This window comes from Cygnus olor, chromosome 1 (assembly GCF_009769625.2).
Source record: "Cygnus olor isolate bCygOlo1 chromosome 1, bCygOlo1.pri.v2, whole genome shotgun sequence".
In the NCBI taxonomy this organism is placed as follows: Eukaryota; Metazoa; Chordata; class Aves; order Anseriformes; family Anatidae; genus Cygnus; species Cygnus olor.
In genome coordinates, this window is record NC_049169.1 from 151,921,901 (window position 1) to 151,946,581 (window position 24,681).

Sequence of the window (24,681 nt, forward strand, 5' to 3'; positions counted from 1 at the left end):
GAATGCCTCCCTTCCTGTAATCTCACTCAGTGTCTCCGTCTGAGCTTCCTCCTCATGCCTCACTTGTCATTGCCATTAATGTTCACGCTGCATTTGGAACTACAGCAGCTGTAGGTGTATCCAAGGCTGCTTGACTTTACCTACCTCAGGTACCAACAGGATAACACAGTGTGCTTTGTAAGCCTGCCTGGGACAACATGCACTTAGCACAATGAGCCCACACTGTGGTCTGTGCTATCACAATTTCACTCCTACTAGAATCTGGAGGGCCTGCTTTGAATTGAATGCATATGCTATTATCACACCTACAAACCCCTGCTCCAGAGAAATGTCACTTGAAGCCAGGTTCTGAAATCCAGGCTGTGGCAAAACAACTCAGAGAAGAACTGTAACCTCTGTTTTTGACAGTAGCCTCCTGTCCTGTTTTTAACTTAGCCATTTTAGGAAGCTGTGTCCCAAGTGATCACATGTGCCTCAGCTGAATTTAGACAGAGAAAAGGCTTAGACCTGTTCTCAAAACCCAGGACTTCAAATTTCACTCCAAATCAATCGGCAATCAATGCAGGTCACGGACTGCTTTTCTTCCCACTTTAAGCAAGAATGAAAAATCAGCATCTCAGACCTCACTTTGATAGGAATACAGAGGTACAGTTGTTTGAAAACTTCCAACTCAACTGAGACAGCTCTGCCTAAGAACTCCATTCAGCTTTCCTGCAAAGAGCATCAGCTCAAAATGTTCTTTAAATTCCATTCTCAATTTCCTACTTATCTCCAAGTGATGTATACAATAAACTTACATAGATGCATAACTACATATTACAGCAATACCTTAATTCAGACTCATCTTGTATTTCTGCATCTGCTCCTTGTCCATTTAATTTTTCACTTGTGTTCTCTGCATAATTTAGCTTGTATCCTGAAGCCTTACAGAGTGGAAAATAATTGCACAGTTATCTTTCTGTCCTTCACATAACTATGATAGCACTTCTGGCTGTGAAAAGCTACGATTGACACTACCATTATGTTGCTGAACTAGTCTTAAAATAGGTACAGCATTTACAGCAACTACAACTTCAGAGAAAGAGTCAGAAAAATCTTCCACTGTCCTGAGCAGAGACAACGAAATTCCCACAGCAACTGCTTATGGCAGTAAATCATGCAGTGCTACTATTATTCAGTAGTTGTGAAAAGTATTTCAGTTCGGAAGGGGAAAAATTGCTTATCAAATCTTAAGAACTATGGAAAGACAGAGCTACTCAATTAGTTATGAGCAAAGAGGATCCTTTCCTTTACGTTGCACTCTTTCTTTCTGCTGTCACAGAGTCGTGCCTACCCCTTGATCTGACTAGCTATGAGCAGTGAAATCATACTCTGTCGTGTTCCAGCTGGCGATTTCCACGGTCTGTTCTCTAGGAACACCTAGAGTGCTCCCACTCCAGGTGGCTACAGGCATCTATGCTTAGTTTACTTTTTCTATCTTCATTAATCACAGGCACATTAGAAAGGATTAACTTAAAAAAAATCCACTAAAATTGATTTTCCTCTATTCTGAATACCAAAGAAAAATTGGTGTCAAGCAGCTTTTTGATGGGAATTCATGCCACATTCCATTTTCCTTTGCACACAACACAGGCTCTGCTTATGCTAAGAAAGCCTGAGGCAATATGAAACTGTCTGAGGTTAAAACTACTATTTGAAAATAAACAGCATCAAATACACTGTCTGCCCTGAATGAAGCATAAGTGCTTTGGGATTATGATTCATTGTCTTGCAGTCTTCCTACTCTTGTCTCCTTGAAAACCAACAGCAGATGACAAAATAAAGATGTCACCAACATTGCAAAGAAAATTACAGTATTGGGACTTTTCTCTCCTCTGCATTCCATAAGCAGGCAGACAAAAAGGCAGACAGAAGGTCCACTGAGGAGGACAGAGTACCCAGTGACTCAAGACTCCAGCACTTTGTTTCTCCCTTCTTCTTTTTTAACTCCTTGAAAAATCACCTACTGCTTTATCAGTCTTAGTGGGATAAAAGACAAAAAACTGATCACTATCCCCTCCAAAGCCTCTGGAAACATCTTGGAAGGGAAATACAGCAGAAAAGTCTCAAGCAAGGGAGAGTAAGAGGACAGAGGGAGACATTTGTATCTGCTTTTCTTCATTACTCATGGCATAATTTCTTTTCCATTGTGATAAGAAAAAGCAACAGATAAACAGATGGACATCTCATCTATCTTCAGGCTTTCCCTCCTTAGAATACGGGTTTCCAACAACTGGTCCAGAAAGAAGATCTGACCCAGAAAGTGCCTTGAAGATAATAAGCTGCATACTGAGCAACTGAGTATTTTGTTTAGCTTGGGACAGGAGATGGAAATGAAAGTATGTCTGAACTGATTGGCAGGGAAACACCAAGATAACTGTCCTTGGCACTAGTGACACAGATAACGCTGTCTGTCCAACTTGGAATATGAACATCACCAATGATTAGACATCAGTCACTTGAAAAAGCCATCATTCTGTCAGGGTGAAAAGTGGCTCATTTGAAACAACATTCACCTCAAATATCGTGGCTCTCTGGAGGAATATTCAATTAGTGTCCAGAAGCTCTGCATGTGGTACCACTCGGCAGCTATTGTTATTTTAATCATCAGGAGAGACTAGCAATGAAATAGCACAGTAGATAACAAATTAAAAATAGAGAAAAGAGAAGCAAAAAAGAAAACAGGAACAGAACTTCAGTAAGATACTTTGGCTATTCACCTAAAAGGAATATAATTTCATCACTGAGTCCTTGCCTCTAAAATGCAAAGAAACAAATGCATGTCATACATAGGAAGTCAGCTTGATGGCCTAATATTAAGAAACATCAGAAGATATTGTCCAGCGAATGGTCAGTCACAGTCAACACAATTTTTCTTTCTGCTGAAACATACTGAATTTGTTTAAGAGTGGTGAAATAAAGTAACAGAAAAGACTTGTCTGGATGCTTGAGTGGTAGATTCACACAGTGAATTAATGTAATAGTGGTACCAGTACAAAGTTTGTTCTCAGAATATGAAAACAAGAATGTGAAATTCCCCATACTTGGCATATGCACAAGAATTGGTATATTAAAACTGAAATATTGACTTTTCTCTGATGTGCCATACAACAAAACTACAGGATAGCTAGGAAGATAAATGCAGTCATGCTGGTGTTTGAGGATCAGTATCTATTGATGCCAGCCACATGACAGGGCACTACTCCCGAAAATTTGCCTTTGGGGTTTTTCTGGGAGGACTAAGGGGGGTGTTAGTCATCAACATAAAGACCAGCCTTCTGCCAGTTCCAGCAGATGTGACCATCTTTTCTATTCTCTCGTCCTTCCATATGCACCCATCCTAAAGCTAACTGACTGAAAATGTGTAAGAGGATGGCAAGCACAGCCTGGAAGCAGGATTTCCACTGGCTGGATCCAGACTCTGCTTCTCGGCCCTGAAGAAGTTACCTGCGACCTGCTCTCCTGCAGTGCTGGTTAACCCTGGACTCCAACAAAGTCATTTGGACTTTCAACAGCACTGACAAATAAATATATATTAAAAAAAAAGGCTGAACTAGCAAAAAATTAAGTCCTTAGCAGCCGTTTCCCTCCCCATAACTTTGTACTGAATTTTTTACTACTTTCTCTGCAGAAAAGTGAGTTTTAATTATTTGACATCTCAGTGGTAATGCTGTTTCAATACTCCAACTAGAAAAGGTGACAACTACAAAAACTGCTTTTTATAAGAACACATTTAATCACTTAACATTCGCATCTTTAAACTGATGTGTAAAGTGCTACACAGAAGCTAAATATTGTTCGAAATTTCTTGGTTTTGTTTATCCTGTCAGCACTCCTTTCCACCAAAGCGCAGACAAAAGTTTCAGCCACTGCTCATGACATTAACAGGAACAGAACAGTTGAGTTTGCAGTACAGCATTAAAACTGGAGGAGCTTTCAGTTTCACTTCATACAACTCCCCAGTAACAACGCCAAGCATATTGAAATCACAGCACTGATCACAAAAATCACCTTTGGGACAGCAAAGCACAGACATGAGCAGCGGTCCTGTGATATTTCTTATGTAACTGGGCTTACACTGCTGACTAGAGAGCCTATAAATCAGTTTCTCCATAAAACTCTGAAGTCATAGGTGCCAAATACAAACATTTTTCTTATAATCCCATTCTTGATCTTCTCATGTTATTATTGGACTTATTCTTAGCTACATTGTTGCTAAAATAAGTTGCTCTTTTTTTCCTACAAAATTTGCCAAACCCACTGCTGGAATGCATTTGTATTATCCTCTTGCTAGCAGAATTCCAGTAACATTCCCATTGACCTAATTGCAGTTTTTGGCTTGAAAAGATGACACGTTTGTGTGAATCTGGTAAAGCTGTTTAAGCAGGGACACTAGAAATGAAGTGCCCATGTGGCCCCTTTCATCAAGTTCCAGACTGAATCCCCTGAGGAATGTGATGGCATTTCTTTTCCCTGCTCTTTTCTAAAATCCTATTCTAAGCTGCTTTAAAAAAAATATATCAAAAATCTGACAGAAATAGACCAGAAACTTAAGTAAAGACAGCTGGAAAGATGAAAGAGTGATAATGTTTAGATGCAAACCAAGCAACACGTCCCAGCAACTGGCAGGGACTAAAATCTGTCCCAGAAATGTACGTTATTTCATCTGCCATTAAAGAATACAGTGTCAGTGGGGAAATCTCAGAAACCACAACACAATTACATTGTTTTAAGTCTCTATTTGAAAACATTATCTCTACTGGAGAAAAACAGCATTTTATATATACACCCATAGTGTGATACTGTTACAGCAAACCTTCAGGTAAAAAATTACAGGACAAAAATGATTGCTCAGCAATAGTTTAAAGCCTTGGTAGATACTGCACACCATTATTAGGTGAGCAGTTCAAATGCGGCAATATTACATGAAAAACACCAAACAAGCAATATTACATTCCACACTAGATTCTAAACACTGTCTGCAGAGTCTCCATACCAAAGCTACTCCTACTTTTGCCCTTGCTGCTAAAAAATGGGTAAAGTCCCATTTCATGGCAGAGATGGTGCCTTTGACTTATACCTTTTAATCTTCTTGGATGTGCCGACAACCCCCCATCCAGAGTTTCCCCACTTTCCTCTGTTATGAAGCTCTGTCAAAAAGATCTGAATTAGTGGTTAAAAAGATCCTAAATTATGGTTGTACCTGATGATCCTGAAGGTCTTTTCCAAATTATATGATTCTGAAATTCTATGATCCAATGGTCCAGGGATGCATTCATAGCTATGTCTCTACTGTATCTGCATGCTGTGTTCCCAACATATTTCTGGTTATGACATATATTCTTAATTTTATTAAGCTTCAGTCACCCCAGCGGCTTCCTTACCTGCACAGATCTTCCCGTCATAGGTCTCACACACCCAGTCATGGCACTCGCACAGCGGACCATAGTATTTGCCAGCCTCCGTCACTTGGCAGATGCAGACTCCACAATTGCACCTGCCCCTGCCGCTGCACAGCTGTCCCCCGGGGACGCGGCACCTGAGCTCTGCCTCGGCCCGGGACAGGTGGCATGCAGCAGGACTGCCCAAAGCACTCCTGAGGAGGACAGCAAAGAGAAGAAGCTGTGGTCAAAGCCAGTGGCTGTGGGGGAAACCACCCCACTGCCAGGGCTTCACCCGTTCCCCAAAGCACCGTTTTTAAGGCCACAGCTTTGTTTATGGTTGTAAACTACTACTTGCCTCAAATCACCCAATTTTCTTCCCTTTCATCAGAAATCTCCTTGTTATCTGCAGGAATGTTTACGTTGTATTGTAATTGCCATGTTAAACTGCAATAGGCTCATCATTTTCATTACGCCTATCTGGTATATATGCATATACACATAGAGTTTGATTATCTGCCATGAAACATTCTGATTTGAATTATTCCAAAAGCTTTAAAAATGACATATACATCCAAACATTTAGGCACCATAACTGGAATACAGAATACCAAAAAGCAAGCCTATGGTTGATTCTACTAGAATATATTTGCAAAAGTAATCCTTTTGCAGTCTTCCGGCTGTCAGATATAGAGGATCTATGACTTCATCTGAACAGAAACAGGAGAAATCACTGACTTCCATGTAAAAGTATAGTTAGTGGCTGTGGTTTTAATAAATTCAGGAGAATACAGATGTGAGATCTGGATTGTACCATGCAGTGGAGATCAGGACTTGCAGGACATACACAGGGAAAATCAGGCATTGGCTCTTCAGTATCAGGACTGCAGGAAAACAAAACAAAGGACCGGCCAAGGCCAGGTGCCAAAGACAGGTGTTCACAGCGCTAGGGAATGCTGAGGATCCAGGTTAGTACTTCTCAGGCACTAGATGTTACATGCTTGGGAGTAAAAGAGCCGCTGGCAGTAAGCACAGACAGGTGCTGGCCCTGGTGGAGGCAAAGAGCACAAGGAAAACCACCATGCTGTGCTGCCACACCAAGACGCAGGAACACACACGGATTTGTGGTTAGGCTCCTGCTCAACTCAAGCAGAACGATTTGGTGGTTTGGGTACAAGCAGCCATCACCGTCCAACTTTTCCCCACTTTACTATACAAAATATCTCCATCTCGGACAGGAAACACCTCCTGGCAACAAAAAGCCCTGACACCCATGTGACACCCGTCCGCGCCCTCCTCAATCCCGAGCACCTTCCCTAGGTACCACAGGGCAGCAGGCAGGGGAAGAGCTCACACAGTGCCTCCCAACTCTCTCCACACCCCGACCCCAATTTGTCAGGAGGGTGCCAGCCCCCCCATGGTCACTTCAGAGCCACACTTACCTCAGGGACGGAGGGGCAGCGGGGCGCAGGCCAGGCAGGGAGGTGATGGCCACCACCAGCAGCGCCAGCCCCGGTAGCCCCCGTGTACACATGGTGCCGAGCTGCGTTCCCACTGCCTCCTGCAGACAGATGGACAGACGGACGGACGGACAGAGCCGGCGGGTGTGCAGAGAGCTGTGAGCTGGGCAAGCCCGGCTCCAGGGCTGCTCCCCCCGCGCTGCAGTGGCGCTGATTAGCTGCCTGGGAGCGGGATTTGGGCAGCGCTCTGGGAGGGAGGCCGGTGCCAAACCCCAAAGTTTACAGTCTAAGCAGGGAAGTAATTAGAAACAGTTGCGCAGCCAGATGGTTTATTTTGATGTTTTAAAAGTGGCCCGCGCACAGATGTGAACGAACTATCTCAGTCTCAAAGCTCAGGCACCGTAAATATTTGAGGTATGCGTATCCCTGCGTCCTTTGATAGACGGCTGTTTGGGATAAGTGCTGTGAGGCGGTCAGGGAAACGGACGAGGTGTTGTCTGTAGGGACTACAGAGGGGACAGGATGTGTGATCCCCAGAGGCCCGGGACTGAGTGGCAGCAAGCCTGTGCCCAGGCCCTGGGGCCATCTGCTGAAAGCCTCACCCTGTGCCAGCCACACTGCAGGCTGGAACCTGGCTGGGTGACCCCAAATAAAACATCCTGAGTGAGCTGGTGCCCAACACCTTGTTAAAATACAGCACAGTGCTGCATCATACCAGTGGGTGGTTTTGGAAGTGGCTTAAAACTAAGCTATAAGGAAGGAGGCGCACTCCAAATGAGTGAAATTTGGCAGGAATGGCCACACATATTTCTTTGGAAAAGTCATGCATAGAGGGATAAAAAAGTCTCTCCTATGAGGAGAAGCTGAGAGACCAGGGACTGCTCAACCTGGAGAAGAGGAGGCTCAGGGGGGATCTCGTCAATGTCTATAAATACCTAAGGGGAGGGGGCAAAGAAGATGGGGCCAGCCTTTTTTCAGTGGTGCCTGTTCACAAGACAAGTGGCAGTGGGCACAAACTGGCACACAGGAGGCTTCCTCTGAGCACCAGGCAGCACTTCTGTGCGGGTGAGGGAGCACTGGCACAGGTTGCCCTGAGAGGCTCTGGGGTCTTCTCCTTGGAGATCTTCAAAAGCCACCTGGACGTGGTCGTAGGCAAACTGCTCTGGGTGGCCCTGCTGGAGCAGGGGTTGGACCAGATGGCCTCCAGAGGTGCCTTCCAACCTCAGCCATCCTGTGGTTATCTGTCTGATTGCCTGATACTTCCCTGGTATGGAAAGCTCTTAAGGAAACAAACTTCCACCATGTAAGATAGTATGGCATAGGTGTCCTGATCTACACATCCATGTCTGCATTTCTGAAGTAGGCAGTTCACAGAAGCTTTCACTGGTTCCAGAGCCTAAGGCAAAAGCTCTCAGTAGCTTTCACAAAATGAATAACTTTTGGTTTATTCTCATATTAAATATCTGGTATACCACAGATTATACTGTTCTGGAAACTTTTTAAGATTTGGTTAAAAATCCTTCTATTTAGATGCTGCCTTTCCCAAAAGTGTAATTAGGCTTAACATAGTGAACTCAAGTGTACAATTCCCAGGATTACTGCTACCAGACATAGTTCTGCTAGTGCTCTTCCTGTGAACAGTAAGTCAAACAATTGACTTTGCTCTGCTGGTCTTATACAAGCCAAAAGAACTGTTTTTAAGTTCAATTTGGGGCCTGTAAAGTCCAATTTTTAGACAAGTATGCATTCAATTGAAACATACATTTTCATTGAAACATGAAAGAAGAGATTGGGAAAAAATTGTTCTAGCCTAATAGTAAATACACATTCTTATTTCCAGAAGATATAAAACCAAACATGATTCAAATGGACTATTTAAACATACGATTTCTGCCTTATTTTAATAGATTATCTTGAAGCTGTGGCCTGTAAAACTTGCTGTCTACTTGTAGTGTGCTATCCTCTATACAACACATAATTTTGCCCTGTAACATGAACAAGAATATCTAGGAGGAAAAAAAAATTTTACAGTCCTGCATATAGCTGCTGCTTATTTTATACTAATTTTGTAACAATTTTGCTGCCCTTTATTGTATATTTCCCATTGAAAATATGTTAAAGAATTTTCTCATGCAATGCTGATGGTAAAAATCCTGTATTAAGACCAATCCATTGGCTTCAGTCTTGCAAATTGTTTACCATTGTGCTAAACTCTTGCATCTGACTTTGATGGATCTAGTGAAAAGGTAAGTAAATTGGCAGACTTTTATTTTTGACAATCCTTGAATTTTGAAGTCCATGCTTAATGCAGTACTGAGTTCTGTGGGATAGTTTTTCAAATTCATCTGTAATGTTACAATAAAAAAAAATCAAAAAGGCAGCACTTTTAAGAACAATGTAGTTGTCAGATATTGTACTGCTAGAAGTCTGGAGTTACAGAGGAATAAATAGAAAGCTTTGCATTTTAAACAATAGTAATTCCCTTTTGGCACTAAATTTATCTTTAATCCACACACTAAAATGTTGCCATCTGTTCGTCTTCCTTCTTTTTTCTTGTGCAGACTGGTGGTGATAGGTGTGTGCAAGACCTTTGAGTGGCCTGCAAACTGTAACTTCAAAGGTACGAGGAGAAAACATCTGTCATGATATGTTGACCTTATCACTTTCTTATTTTTTATTTATTTACATCTGTCAGGGTTTTAAGCAGTACACACATTTTGGCTGTGGATCTTTTGATTTTGGAGAGGGCAGTTAAACAGCCCAAGGGTGGAGTATTTAAAATGTGCACCCAGAGCTTAAGTTTAGTAATTGCTTTCATATGTGCTTGCCTCTGTTACTGTATCTCAGTGCTTCCTTACTGGATTTTAACCTTTGCTTGTGTCTATTATTTAATCATTTAAGCTTTGAATGTTTGTGTGCATGCATATATATATATATATGCATATATGCATATACATACATTGTGTACATTTATGTACAATGTGTGCATATATGTGCACTATGTGGTCTAAGAGGCTCCCAAACAGAATGTAAAATCAATTTAAAAGGAACCACTCTCTTTCTAAATGAGAACCTCACATGCTGTCATGAGGACAGCTCACTTCCTTTCAGCCACTCCTGTATGTAATCTTAAAGAGCTTTGTTCTTTTCTGGATAACATACACCTACACTAAGTACAGTATTCATAAAATGCTAGCTTTCCTACACATTGGAGTTTCAGACGAAGGCTTTAGACCTGTAGGTGCTTGGTACGTGTACACTTAACACTTTGTAATGTCACCACCTGCAGAGAAAAAAGTAGAGAAGAGAAAATCAACACAATGCTGAGGAGGAGGAGGAGGAACTGGAACGTACTGCTAATATTGAACAGCCTTCTGAAAAGTAGGCAATAGATTTAAGTAACACTTGTCAGACAAGAAATGTCTTCAAATAAAGATGTGGAACCAAGAAAATAGGTGCTGCTAAACACACCTACACCTGAACCTCTGTTTAAGTCCATCACTATTAGCATTCTTATTAAAAGCCTACAGGATCTGGTATGGATTTTTCATTTTCTGAAGGCAAGCAACATCATAACTGTCACTGTGCCAGAATTGTTCCAGTGTTTGTTCTAACACTGGAAGAGATTGTGCAGAGAGGTTGAGGAGTCTCCCTCCTTGGAGATATTCAAAAGCCGTCTGGACATGGACCTGGACAACTGGCTGTAGGTAACCCTGCTTTGAACAGTGAATTTGACAAGATGACCTCCAAAGATCCCTTCCAACCTCAACCACTCTCTGATTCTGACTCTGATTACATACTCTGCTGCTAAACGAGATTTGATTTGCTGTGGGGAAGCAGATGGACTCTTCCTACTCCTTTATTACAGCCTCTTAGTGGCCAGCATAATTTTGCTGTCACTTTAATGAAAGCATTAGGCAAACCAAAATTTCATGCTATTTTTAAGTGTTTGTTTGTTTGTTTGTTTTTAATAAAACAAAACAAAGCAAAATGTGCATCCAGTGAAGAGTTTAATCGTAAAATATAACTGGAGACCACCAAAATTTGTCAAATACTGTTCCTGGGTTTCCATGGATCCCAGTATAGTAACACCACCAGTTTTTCTATGAGGAGACTTTGCGGAGGCATTCACTTCCACAGCATTTTTCTAAAATTAACCAGAAGTTGAAAATCCCACATATCACACAAGTTATTACTTCTCTATAAAATCTGTAATGAGGAGCTTTGGAAGCTCCCGGTGATTTTGCATCACTTCTGTCACTGAAACACCATCACTAAACTAGACAGCTCTAAAGACCTAACCTATGACAAGCCATTTTAGCATCTGCAGACTAAAGTACTTGATGAAGATAACTGAAATCTGTCTAAATTAAACAGTTCGGAAATGCACTCAGCTCTTGAGATTCATTGCTGTACTAGCCGATGGCAGCCTTGGAGATGAGCAAGAGATGCCAGAGCTGTGCAGAGCAGAAAACCTTGTCTTCATTTTGCTGACATGAGATGGAATCTGGGACAGCTGATGGTACCACAAAGGGAATAGAAATAGCTTTTGGAGTTATAGGATCAAGGTTAGAACAAGATTAAAGCTGAGCTGGCCAGAATGTTGCTGCCCTGAATAGTAGAGAATATAAGCTATCCAAACAGTTCATAGGCCAACATTAATCAAGATGTTATTGTTTTATACTCTAGTGTAAAACCTTAGCTTACTCTTTCAGGTCCTAGTCAAAACTTTACATAGTAGATAGGTCTTGTGTTTGTTTAATGTTTACAAGTCAATTCCCCAAAACAGCAATAGTACTCTGCTTTTACAGAGGCCTTACAGCAGCATGAGATTTTTAAGCGTGAGTTTGCAAGACAGCTCAGAATGCCAGCAAAAACAGTATGTTTTTAAAAACATACTATTACATTCTTAATCTTTTTGTACCTATTTTAGAAAGTAAGTCAAGGTCTGGTGCAATCCAAGCTAACAGCATTGTTGAAGAGGCCAAGAAATGACATAAATGGACATTTTTTGCACATTTTTTGACATGAACCCTCACTCTGTGGTCACACTGTGTCTTATTTTTCAAAGGGACAATGCTACTTGCTGCTGGGAATCTTGAAAAATCTAAAACAACAACAGCAAAACAATAAAAATAATGAAACTTTGATTTTTGTATTTTTAACTAGTTATCAGAATTAACTGTATAATGAAGGACAGTTCTCGTCTCTGTCACTGAAGAGTTATTCCTAGGGACAGTAAATTAAAAAATGAAAATTGGTGACTTCTTAGAGGAAAACAGCAGTATCTCAGGTTTACATCTGAAGTGAACATATGCACACCAGATTCTCCAGACAACAGCAACCCCTCTTGTATGGTTTCAGTGCTCAGTCACTGGGTTCTGCTGCTTGTTATTAAACCAAAAATGAAGGAGAGACCAAAATTAAGAGAAACTGGGGGGTGACAAATATTGCCCGTCTTCCATGTACTAAGCATTTTTGAAAAGTAAGCCACATATATACACAGTTAGTTGTAGATTTAAGGACCCTGCTTAAGGTCTGAAAATGTGAAAAGCATATTCTGTATAATCTATTTTGGTTTTTCAACGTTGACACTAGTCACAGACACTTAAGAATGGAAGTTTTGCAATCCATCCCAATCAAAATCTCTCATGAATACTAGCTGACCTTCTCTACCAGTCATTAGCCTGATGTTGCTCTGTGATGATTTTTGTTACGGTTATATGCTTCCAAGTGAGAGCACCTCTCAGCCTGAGCCATACTGAGCAGACAGATGGAGGAAAGCCGGGCAGCTGTACCACTTTTAATCAGGCAGAGCCCTGCCATGCTGCTGTGGTGCTGCTTTGCATGTGCAGAGCAGACTTAAGATTCCTGGAGAACTTTGTGGTAACAGCCATTAAGATGACTAAGGACTTTGGATGCTTTGGGGTAAGACAGCAACAAAGCAGGAATCTAGCACTTTTTGACTGTTATCCCATGCCTAAATGATTAAATCTTCCTTTGGGTCTGAAGTTTAATTCTGAATTTCTAAATGACATTTTATGACCTTTTTTTAAAAGCTTAACCATCATTTCAAAATGAATATTTCATGAATTCTTTTACTCATTATGGAATATCTGAAATCTGATCAAGCAGTGAGTTCTTTTCTAAGTGGTAAATCAAATTCCAACAATAGCATTTCCACTAAGCTCAGCTCCTTGGGATAATTTTTCTTCTTTTTTTTTTTTTTTCCTAAAAAAAAAAAATCCATTACTCTTCAACTCCTTAAGATATGTATGAAAAGTGAGAACAAGAGAGGTACAAATAAAGCTCAAATACATTCAGAAATAAAAGTCTGTAATTTCACTATTTCTAATATTGCTTTTCCCATTTTCAACTACTTAAAATACACAAATTGCCGTGGAAATGTGTATTTACATAGATATCAGCAAATGAGAGAGTAGCAATTGGATTTTGTAAAACAGAAGAGCTGGTGCCTAGCATTAGTGCTTTCCCTTCATAACAATTGTTCTTTCTCACTGAAAATGGGGAAGATGAGACGTCCAATACTTGCCTGCTTTTGCGCAGCCTATTAAAACCATGACTCTAATTTTTATCTTTATCATTGCTTGAGTCAGCTGCATTCCAGAAAACACATAAATAAATAAAAATAAATCATGGGGCTTGAGGGCTAAACAAATTCTGCAATGAAATACACAAAACAAGGCTTTTATTTTCTCCTTGAGACCTGCCTAGAAAACTTTGGTTTCTCAATCACCTTTTATGCAGGAAGACCTTACTGTGTTTGCAGAACACGTTACAGAAATTAAAGTGATAGGTAAGGCTGAGAACTGTCGCCTTGAATTCTCAATATCAGTCTTCTGGAATCTTCTAAAATTCCATTTTAAATGGAAGTTTCCTCATGGCCAGATTCAACTGTGTGTTGGAGTTTGAGATAGGAATAAGAAAATTCATTTTTCTATTCTAGATTTAGAGAGAAGAAAAGCAAATATTTACTAAGATATATCTTTCTTTTCGACATATTTCACATTACAGTAAAGTTACATCTTCCACTTAACCGCCAAATTCAGTCCTTATATGTCGATTTTTGGCTTGCCATTTAAGTCAATGAGAACTTTCTAAATCAAAATAAAACCACGCTATAGCCCCAAATATTAAATATTAGCATGGATTTTAAAAGGCAAAATTCGACCAGCAATTTTATAAATATTTACATTTTCCACTTTATACTCATATAGTGATACGTGCAACTTAATTTCTAAAATGTTCATAATTGCTTTTTCTGTGGCAGTCATGAAGGTAAATTTGTGGTGAATTACCAAATCAGAAAAGGGCTTTTTCTAGCAGACAGTAGACCTTCATTGCCTCCACAAGTCTTCAAATGAAAGATACTACTATTTTTTCCTTGTGCATAGCAGGCACGTCAAGGTATCAAGAACTAAACCCTTTTTCCAGCAGCAGCACCACCTGATGCAAGTCATGCTTATGGACAGATGACCCAGAGAACCCAACCTTCTGCTGAAAGCGTTGGTCTCTGTTAACAGCCTGCAGTTTACAGAAGCTCCGTATTGGTGGGGAGGGCAAACTTTAATGCTGTGTTACCAAATCCGATACCAGGTAAAAGTAGAAGTGTGAAATACGTAGGAAATACGTATTCCATGGTACAAACTATATGTCAGGAAACATCCCCTTTTATTTGGCACTGATTAAACTGCACGTAAAATACTGCATCCAATTCTGAGTCCCTTTGGTACAAGAAAGATGTTAATACACTAATACACGGGAGCAAGGTGAGTTGCATGCCACCAAGAGGGTTTGGACTGGAGCACTTGCCCCATGAGTAGAGGCTGAAGGAGCAGCGTTTGTTCAGCCTGGAGAAAGGATGGCCTTGGGAGCACCTCAGAGTGGCGTGCCAGGGCCTACAAGGACGGTGTCATGAGGATGGAGCTAGGTTCTTCTCTGAGGTGCATGAGAGGAGAAGGAGAGACAGCAGAAGGGTCTGACTGGACATCAAGAAAATTAATTCTTCTCAATGAGGACAGTCAAGCACTGGAACAGGTCACCCACAGAGGTTGTGCAGTCGCTGTCTTGGGAGGTTTTCAAGACCCAACTGGATAAAGCCCTGGTGCGATCTCATAGCTGAGCTGTTTTCAGCAGATTGGATGGACCAGGTGGCCTCCCAAGGTCCCTTCCAACCTGAATTGTTCTATCACGTTATTTTTCCTAGGCCAGTATGTCCACAGAAAAGCTCCCGCACAAAACCACATCTGCTAGCAAATGCTGATTTCTTTTCCTTAGATATAGCTGCTATGCTTCACTTTTTGCAAATGTCACTTTTCATTCACAAGATGCTATCACCACCAGCATAACGCTGCCTAGCAACTTATTCCAACTAATAAAACATAATACAGAAAAGAGACAAAATATGAAGAGTATTATTTGTAAACACATTTATTCCTAAATTGATCTGCTTTCCTTTTTTTTTTTTTTTCCTTTTCATTAGTTATCAGCTGGCTGCTTGCTATTAAAGACACTAGTTCTGCAAACACTAAAATTAGGTGCTTAAATTTACTGGAATTGCTAATGCTGTTAATGCGGGACGTAAACACCGGCAGGGCTGCATCCATAATCCTGAGGCCAGCTCCCTAACTGGCTTATTAGTTTTTTGTTGTAAACATCAAATAGATATAATCTAACGGGACTTAATGCAATTTATGCCATATGTTTTCCTTCTGTTTTCTGTGTTATTTTACTAGGGGTTTTGTTTTTCAAATCCTATTTCATGTCTTTAATGCTATCTTCGCAACAACTGTATTTGCAGGATTACCTCTTTGATTTCGCTAATTTTACAGGCTCCAGAAAGCTATGAGTTTGTATAATATCGCACCAACTACAATCGTGTAAAGACAAAACAATAATCTACTGAAATTTTGTCTTTTTTTGGCCCAAGAAGATAAAAATACAGATTGGAACATGGTGACTTCATGTATAGAGGCAGTTTCCCAAGTACTTATTAATTTATTTAAGGTATCTCTTTGCTACTTTATGAATGATGCTACTTTATGAATTTATTTTACCGTGGAGCTCAAAACCGAGCCTTTATTTGGATCTTCAGTAACCAGACGATGAACAAGACCACCCAGGTGATGTGACCATTGCAGTGAACTCTGTGTGGTCACAAAGAAGTGTGCAGCTACTAGAAGAGCTTTGAGACGCACACATAAGGTTACCAAAATAAAAAACTACCATAGTACTTGATGACCACGCCAAGCAAACAAACAGAAGCAAAAGAAACACAAAACCAACATCCCAAGCCCTACAGAGCTGCTGCACAGACACACTTCGGTGGCACAGTGTTGCTTTCTCCTGTTTGGGTAGCTGCTTCTTGCCCAGCTACTGCTCAGTTTGAGCCGGTAGGAAGCATCCTGGCCTCCTTCTTACTTCTTTCACCCGTTATTTGTCTCGGGGCTCGGTGAACAAAGCCAGCCCCCCACGCCAAAACAGCTGCGAGGGGCCGAGAGGCAGCGGGCTGCATCCCTCTTCCAGGCTGCGCCTTCGCTGTGCGTGGGGACACCGCCGGCCGCCTCGGCCGCCTCTCCCCTCGGCACCTGCCGATCCGAGGCACCCGGCTGGATCTCGGCGGCGATTCCCCCCCTTCCCCCGCCGCCCGGGACCCGCAGGCCGCCCCACCCGCCGCCGCTGTTGCCGAGAGACCGAGGGCGGCCGCCGCCGGGGCCCCCTCCGCTCCCCGCGACACCCCGGGGCCGGGGCCGGCCCCTCCCGACCGCGCCATGAAGGCGGATGCTGGCGGTAGGTGGGAGGCGGCGGGCGCGGCCGGCTCGGTACTGGGGTCCCCGGCTCCTCCCCGCTCCCTCCCCGGCCCCCCCCGAGCACCCCGGGAAGACCGCGGCGACAGGGCCCCGGCACCGAGCCCCGGGGGCCGCGGCGGGCTCGAGGCCGGGGGAGCGGCCCCCGGCCTGGGCAGAACGAGCCCGGGCTCGGTGCCCGGAGCGGCCCCGGCCGGGGGGCGCTGGGGGGGGCGCCGGGAGGGGTGGCCGGGACCCCCCGCGGTGGTGGTCGGGGGGAGATGCTGGCCCCAGGGGAATCTCCCCGGGGTTAACGCGCAGTTTCAAGGGCCTCGGTTCGTTATGTGAATGGAGACTTGCTTATTATTATTATTATTATTATTATTATTATTATTATTATTATTATTATTATTATTTTTGTCCACGTCTTTTTGTTCTAGCGCTCCTGACGTCAAAGGCGCGTTTGTAGGAAGAGGTGAGGTTTCTGGTGGCCTTTGCCTACGAGCGTGGCTTTTAAGTTAGCTGCGGTTTCTTCAGTTACCTGTTGTTGTGTTCAGAGTCACTCATAAAGCAAATATTAACAGTGAGAAAATACAAAGTGTACGCTGTTTGAGTCTTTTGTCTTTCACATCTTCAATTTCCTGGTTCATTGCATTGTCCCTCTTTTCATTTCCTTCTACAGCAGCCTCATCCCACCTGCCCCCTAACCAACCAAAAAAAGAAATAATACATATTAAAAATGGACTAATTTTTGCTGTATAAATCACAAGAAACTTCAATGGAGGGAGAAAACAAATACCGCTTTGAGCTGATCTCTCAGGCTGCTAGAAGACTCCAGCTTTCTGCAAGTTCATGAGTATGTCTCTGGGAACGTTTAGGAACAGCTAGGGGAATTATTTCCTCAACTGTTTTAGCTAAGTGCTGTGTTTTGAAATGAAATATTAAAGCCATAATAAGTACCATGTAATTTGTGTTGTAGTAATGTAGACCCATATGTTTGGCATGTCTTTTTTATGTTAATCTGAAATGTGGTCCACCACAGTTTGTTCCCATTTGAGATATGCTTCCTGGAAATACAACCTTTTAACATACATACTCTGCTTTGACTTCCACCTTTTGGGCATTGCTGTTACCATAGACACCGTGCGGCATTCATTCAGGCCCAGATCTTGAGCCACATAGATTTTGGGCCTTAAACTTTCCCCGCGAGAAAGTAATATCAAGCTGTGTTACAGGCAGTAATGGGCCAAATTACTGGACCAAATTCTGGAAGAGGTACGAAGTCACTGATTTTCCAGGATAAGAATCTCTTCTTAAGACATGTCATGATGAGCTAGAACTACTATTGGCTTCTGGGGTTTGGGATTTTTCCCTACCTCATGCTATTTAGGAATTCAAGCAGTTGAAAACAAGATTTTTGCTGTCTTTATGAGAAAAATGGAGGTGGTCACATTCATGAAATAAACTTATTTTTACTGTGTTACTAATTCAGTACTTCCATGGCTAGAGAATTACTTGGTTTTTCTGTAGATTTTGAGCATGAAATCTTTTTTGAGGTAAAGAACAAAATCAGCCAAATACGCTAGTTATATGTTGAATCACATTTTAATTCCTTTTCAGTCTTTTTCTGTTCTCCCTTTAATTTTAACCTCCATTTGAAGTTCCCTGTATCAGGTTAAGTACTGGTAAATGTCTTATTTTTGGTGATACTACCTCTAAAGGATGGTTGCAAATTACCTTGTTACTACTCGTTTATTTTTGTTTTCTCTTCCTTTATTTTCTATGATCTTTTCGTCTTTCATCCATGTTATTTTTCCCTACTGTGAGAATACTCTGGCAGTGGAACAAGATGCCCAGAGAAATTGTACAATCTCCGTTCTTGGTGGTATTCAGGACCAGACTGGAGTAACCTGGGTAAACTGTAGCCTTGTCTGACATCTGACTTTTTTCTTTTTTTTTAAAGAAAAGAAGATGAGAAGGAAGAGTCCTGATTGTGTTTTAAGGATTTCCAGCTTAAAATACATGGGTATTAACAGTTTCTCTGGAAATTCCTAAAGTAATATATATAAACAGAAGAATTTGGAAAAGGGAAACCATCTAGAATATTCAAGTTTTTAATAATTACTTTAGTAAAAATTGTAACAAGGCTAAAAGTAAATAATCACTATTTATTTTATTTTTAATGTATCAATTTAAACTCTGAAAAAACGCGTATACAAGGTTCTAGGCACCGTAGTGTGTAAATAGTAGTACAACAAAATCCCAGCAACATTAAAATAATCGCTTAAGCAGGCATGCTGCCAGCCATCTGCCTACGGAGAAGCTCCTTTCTACCCCTTCATCATTCTGGGAAGGGTGCCCTCAACCCTTGCTTTAAAATCCTGCAAACTATATCTCCTGCAGCATTCATAGGGAATTAAAGAATGTGGGATCTTTTAAAAAGGGTGGGTTGCTCCCTGAATCCTCTCGAAGAATGACCTGCTATCAATCCCCTTGCTTTCACTGGGGGCAACAGTTTCCACCTGGTGATGAGTAGACCACAAAAGCAAATCCCAGAATATTGATCTTGTATTTTTTCTAGCATGGTTCTTATTAAGCTCATTGATGCATTTCTTCGTCAGCTTTTAAGGATTTTCATATAGACCACAATGCAGTAGATTAGTCGTAGCGTAGCAAGCAATAGGTAGGTGGTTTACCTGTTGTTTTTTTTTTTTGTTTGTTTTTTTTAATGCAGTTTCTTAATTGAAAAATGTGAAAATGCCAAACTTTATATAAATCTATGAAGTTCATTATCTGGCTGTATCACAATACTGTGAGTATGCTCTTCAAAATTGTATCTTGTGGCTGTTTAAAGGCTTACTATAAAAGGGACTTGTCCCATGACCTCGTGTGGTAGTAGTGGTAGGTTGTATATCTTGTTGAAGTCATGTCTGCCTTTATATGCAATTTGATGCTTGGTTCTGCTTGCTGAGTAGGCCTCAATCATTTTGGCTGGGTCTGAGAGGAAGAAATTCATAAGAAGTAAATATGGTGTGAGCATTGTCCTTAGCTGCAAACAACACGAGACATGTTGTGAGCGAAGAACTAAAGCCTGGACACCTGTCTGTTTTCAAGCTAGATGCTGTGAACGCTGGTGGCCATCAGCAAATGTTACACTTTCCTTGGTTGCTGAACGCCAGTATGATCTTTTTGGCCTGGGGTCCTGTTAGTATAAACAAGCTGTCACCAGCTATTCTTTCCTACTTGTATCCAGATGACTTGAAATTGTGAATGCAAGTGCTTTCTAGGATATGTCCTTCAGTAGACCTTCTTTGTGAAAAATCCTGTTTGTTTTTAATAAATACTGAAGTTTGATCAGCTATTAGGTGTAAGTTGCATTTAAATTAAGGAGGGAGGTCTGTTAGGGCATTTTATCAGATGAAATGCCAATACCACACAGAGAGAAAAATAACTGACATAAGCTTTTCTTTGAAACTAGTTATGAGTTAATAACATCCATAGTGGTATGTGCCATGTGACTGTATCCATTGGAATTCTGTCTTTACCCTTATAAACTTACATATATCTGTACTATCATGTCTATAATTTGCTCACTTCAAATGTTCTGGTACATGAAAACAAATCCTAAAGTACCTTGCACATGCAACTGCACTGAAAAGCAGGGATGGAATTAAAATTTGGTGCAGAAACAGTGGCAATTTGCTAAGAGGGAAAGGAAAAAGACTATTGAGATAAAAGAAGGAGAACTTATATTTTTCCTGTAACCATAGTACAGCTAAGAGCAATTTCTTCCTTAACATCATCATGCTGTTTGTATGGGTGTCCATGTCCTCCCTCTGCCACTCATTATATATTTGGCAGATTTTAGATATTACAGATAGTAAAAAGTTCAAAGCCAATAATTTTCTAACAATTTTAGGAGCCACTTTGTATGTCCCAGCTCTGGGAAGAGTTGGAATTGGAGCTGACATTTTCAGACAAGAGAGAATTTGCGTGGAAGGGAGTTCTTGTAGGTGGCCAGCCATGGGAGGACCTTCAGTCACTGCTCGCACAATCTCAGGTGACAAAGTCAACAGACTGAGACAGTAATATGTTGGAAACCAGACACTGATGATGCAAAGGATTTGTCTAATTTTTGAACTCTCCTTAAAGATAGTTATATCTGCTTTATTTTTCTCTATATTTTTTGTGAAGTCATTTTTCAACTGCTTTCTTTATCTACCAGAATTTATAAGCACATTTTCCTGAGTTTGTGATAGAGAGCGCTTGAGCAGAATATGCTGTATGTAGTGAACTTTTTTTTTTTTATATAAACAACACACAGATTTCTCAGGTTTTGATGTTGTGTAGGTAGGATCAGCTACTTTTTTTAATTTGTCTCTTGATTTTTGTAGGAAGTGCAAACTTCCATTAGCAGAAGTGTCTTATGGCTAGTGTGGATATCGTAAACTGGTATTAGACCTTCTTCAGACTTCTTCTTTCCCTAAGTGCACAGTGGGTCTTGAGTTTACCAGTTATTTGCTTGAACACTTTGATTTAATCATAACCTGCAAATTTATTGTAATGCTGATAGTTTATTGTCTCAAAATTTAGTTTTGAGATAGTGTAGTAGTTGTTGAACATGTTGAAGTTCAGGGGAAGAGAGGGAGAGCAGGCTGACCAAATGGATCAGAAGGGACACAGCGCATGATTCATATTCTATTTTGTTTTCTTCCTTTATTGTTTTTTTGCATCTTAAAATAGAGGAAAATTTTAAAAGCAAAAAGGCTATGTTCCTGCCTGAGTAGGTTGACACCTGTGCTGTGGATTTTCATTGCTATTGTAAAGAAAATGCTCCAGAGAAATCTGATGTGGGTGTAGCCCTAAAACTCCATGGTATTTTCTTGTCTCAAAACCTGTCTTTGTCCCGCACCCAGTATTTCTTAAAAACTCCGGAGCTAGAAATATATCCTAGGGAATGTATTAAGCCTTTCATGTTAATAACAGATTGTGATCAAAGAAAGACCTAATGATGTATGTCGGAATCAATGTGGGAACTGCAGGGGTGGATTTATAGTCAGGGTTAGGGAGGACTGCAGCCTCCCCATTAGCACAGCTTGGTGTGGTGCTTGCTGCACGTCACACGCTGCAAGGAGTGCCTGCACAGCTCCCTTCCTCCCATTCATCTTTCAGCTAGTTCCCTCTTAAAAAAAGGTGCAAAAGGTGTTGTAGACCACACATTAAACTTCTTCACATGTACGGGGCAGAGTGCAAAGCACCAGGCTCTGTGTTCTGCGGTAACAAACTCATGTAAAAGGCTGCATGTTCCCTGGAAAATTGCAAGCAGTGTGAAAAAACAACAACAACAAATTGCTTAAAGGCTTGAGAGCAACCTTATTATACTTTTGAATAATAATCTTGCTAAAGACCATTTTCAGAAGATTCTTGACTTGTGGTCTTTATTGTGGTGTTGTGGTGGTGCTTTTTTTTTTTTTTTTTTTTTTTTTTTAATGGGGATTTCTGCACATTTCAAGTAGAGAAATAAACTAGGTGGTTCTTGTATTCCGTAAATGTTTGTTCTTTTCTGTTGGATTTGTATGTATGGCAATTCATTCAAGACTACCCCTTAAAAGGAAGAATTTTGATCTCTTTAGTTACAACACTTAAGAATGTGAACTGAATCCATTATTAACATCTAAAGTTCATGTGTCCATATCAATTGCAAAAATAAAGAATAAAAACAAATAAGTTGGTGTCACTGGGTAGAAGGGTAGATGGGAGTTTCATTAGAAAGATATAGCTCATCTTCCCACCCATCAGATGTACAAATAAGCAATTCTTTGGTAATTGTCTACTTTCTTCCCCAAATGGACATAGCTGCTTATTTAGAGTGTCATCTTAAAACAAAACAAAACAAAACAGTAGTGTCTTGTCCATGTTTCACATCCTGAGACTTTTTTCATAATTCTCTTATTGATCATATTTGCCTTATTGATCCTCTATTTATTCCTATGTATTTTCTTAAGAGTATACTAGGAAATGCAGAAATTGGAAGCATAAAATTAATATTTTATTGATTGAATAGCTTTTAAGTAACGGTTTACAAAGGATTGTATGTGCAGGAAACATTTTAGATTTTTTTTCCAAGGTCTGGAGAAGTGCAGCTCCCAAGAAATTGCAGTAAACTTACCACTTTACTAAATGTAGCCATTTTAAAGCTTTGTGCCCTCAAAAAAATACCAACAGCTCCAAGGCTTCAAGAGTTTCTAGTTATGCTTTGGTCCAAATAGAGAAAATGGGTCAATACAATAGGCTTGGAAATAAATAGGAGAAAGCAGTAAAAACTGGTAAAGAGAATTAAGTGGTGAAATCATTTATGGGAAGGAAGTGGGAGCACGGAGCTTAAGCATGAGTCTTGAAGGGACATACAACTTGTATGGGTATGTTTGTAACCCCTCATTTGTTAGACTATTAGTCTATAATGTTCATTTAACAATATTTGCATATATTTAGAGTCAGCTTATCAGTTCCACTTGCACTATGATTGCTGTGATTCATTGTCCAACACAAATAAAGGTGTCAGAAGTTGCCCCTTATTTTGTGCCTTTATATCATTTCTGTTTCTTAAAAAAAATAAAATAAAATACTGTATAACTTCAGCTCCTTCAGCTGGGATCGTCAGTCTAGGACCTCAACCCTATTGCTTTCAGGTCTGTCCAAACTCAGACCAATGGTCCAGATTTGGTTTTTAAATATTAGACAGCAGATAGGAGAAAGGTGCGTGCAGGCAGGTCATGATGATGACACAAATATCATGCTCAGGAGTTTTAATTTACTGACAGATGTGAAAGGGGATAATCCAAAAACCTGACTTTACCTTACATATGGAGGGCTTTACGTATGGAGAGACAGCATGAGAGAAAGCACTCTTCTGAAAATAGAGCAAGGGACCTTTTGAGTAGAGCTGACCTTTCGAATCTGAAAGAGGGAAAATAGAGTGGCAGTAGACTCTGAGGGAGCTGGAAGAACATGAATAGGTTTTTTGCCATGATAGCTTAAAGAAGAGACAGCCAGGGATGTATAGGTGCAGAGTGGACGTGAAGCAGTGGCTGGTGTGGTGGAAAGGCCAGCTGAGACCAAGCATACAGGCACTTCCATACTCTTGAACCTACTGCTTCTTCCAAGGACAGTCTTTCTTGCTGTAGTCACCACCATACCTTGAGATACTTGATGGTCAACTTGTAGCTTTGAAGTATTTTGTACTAGTTTTGACAACCTTTTTGGAAATATAGTATCATCTACGAACCAGACTTGGTCCAGGGTAAAGGTTCATGACAAGGCCAAAGATCTTGCTTTCTCCTTCCCCCTCACCTTCCTGAAAAAAAAACATCCCTAAGGGACTGTATTTCATGAAAGGCAGTTCTTATGCAAGTCCAGTGCTCCCTGCTAGGTAGGCTGTTACTCCCTGGGAGAACACATATTTATCTCTTTGCAATTATTTTGATTCTGGCACTCTTGTCCTGTGTCTGAGGGAAAGTTGATGCTAATATCTAGCTCACCTTAGCTCTCATAGTGCATCTGCTGGTTGCTGCTTTGAGTGCTGAGGTATGCAGAAGGCTCAGCCTCTGTGCCAGGAATGTCGAAACTCAGCCTAATCTTGGGGAAACAGCACATTTTCCTCTGTGCTCCCATGTGCCAACGTAAGCCCCAGAGAAAGCCAACTGTCCTGCCGTTGGATAGATAATTACTGACATTAAAGAAAGGTATTAGAAAAATGAATGTTAACAGTAGAAGTAAGTAGCAAAAAGACTTCCAATTTCAGTAAAGAACAATAAAATCTGTTGGCTACTTAACATTGCCTGTTTGCCTTTGGCTTATTGGGCTTTATATTAGCCTAATATAATAAATGGAAATGTCACCATTAAATTAAATGGCTTCAGGAAATCCATCCAATGATTTCTTTCGGTTTAAGTTCACAGCAATAGCTGCCTTCGCATATTGGTCCAAATTTTCTGC

The 24,681-nt window shown here is 40.9% G+C and overlaps 2 protein-coding genes across 5 annotated transcripts in view; one reads left to right on the top strand and one right to left on the bottom strand.

Annotated features, from left to right (window-relative positions):
* Positions 1-7,134, bottom strand: part of ITGBL1 (integrin subunit beta like 1) — a 146,660-nt gene extending 139,526 nt beyond the window's left edge. For both annotated transcript variants that reach the window (XM_040537852.1, XM_040537843.1), the window contains exons 1-2: positions 6,863-7,134; positions 5,424-5,635 (exon numbers count right to left, since the gene is read on the bottom strand). In XM_040537852.1, coding sequence (XP_040393786.1) covers positions 5,424-5,635; positions 6,863-6,954 — 304 coding nt within the window. In that variant the 5' untranslated portion in view covers positions 6,955-7,134. The remainder of the gene's footprint in view (positions 1-5,423; positions 5,636-6,862) is intronic.
* A 9,267-nt stretch (positions 7,135-16,401) lies between these two features.
* NALCN (sodium leak channel, non-selective) overlaps positions 16,402-24,681 on the top strand; it is a 234,875-nt gene continuing 226,595 nt past the window's right edge. For 2 of the 3 annotated variants that reach the window (XM_040537921.1, XM_040537936.1), the window contains exon 1: positions 16,402-16,690. The gene's annotated coding sequence lies outside the window, so the exon portion shown is untranslated. Of the gene's footprint in view, positions 16,691-20,649; positions 20,747-24,681 lie in introns of those variants that run through there. The other variant, XM_040537929.1, reaches the window with a different exon arrangement.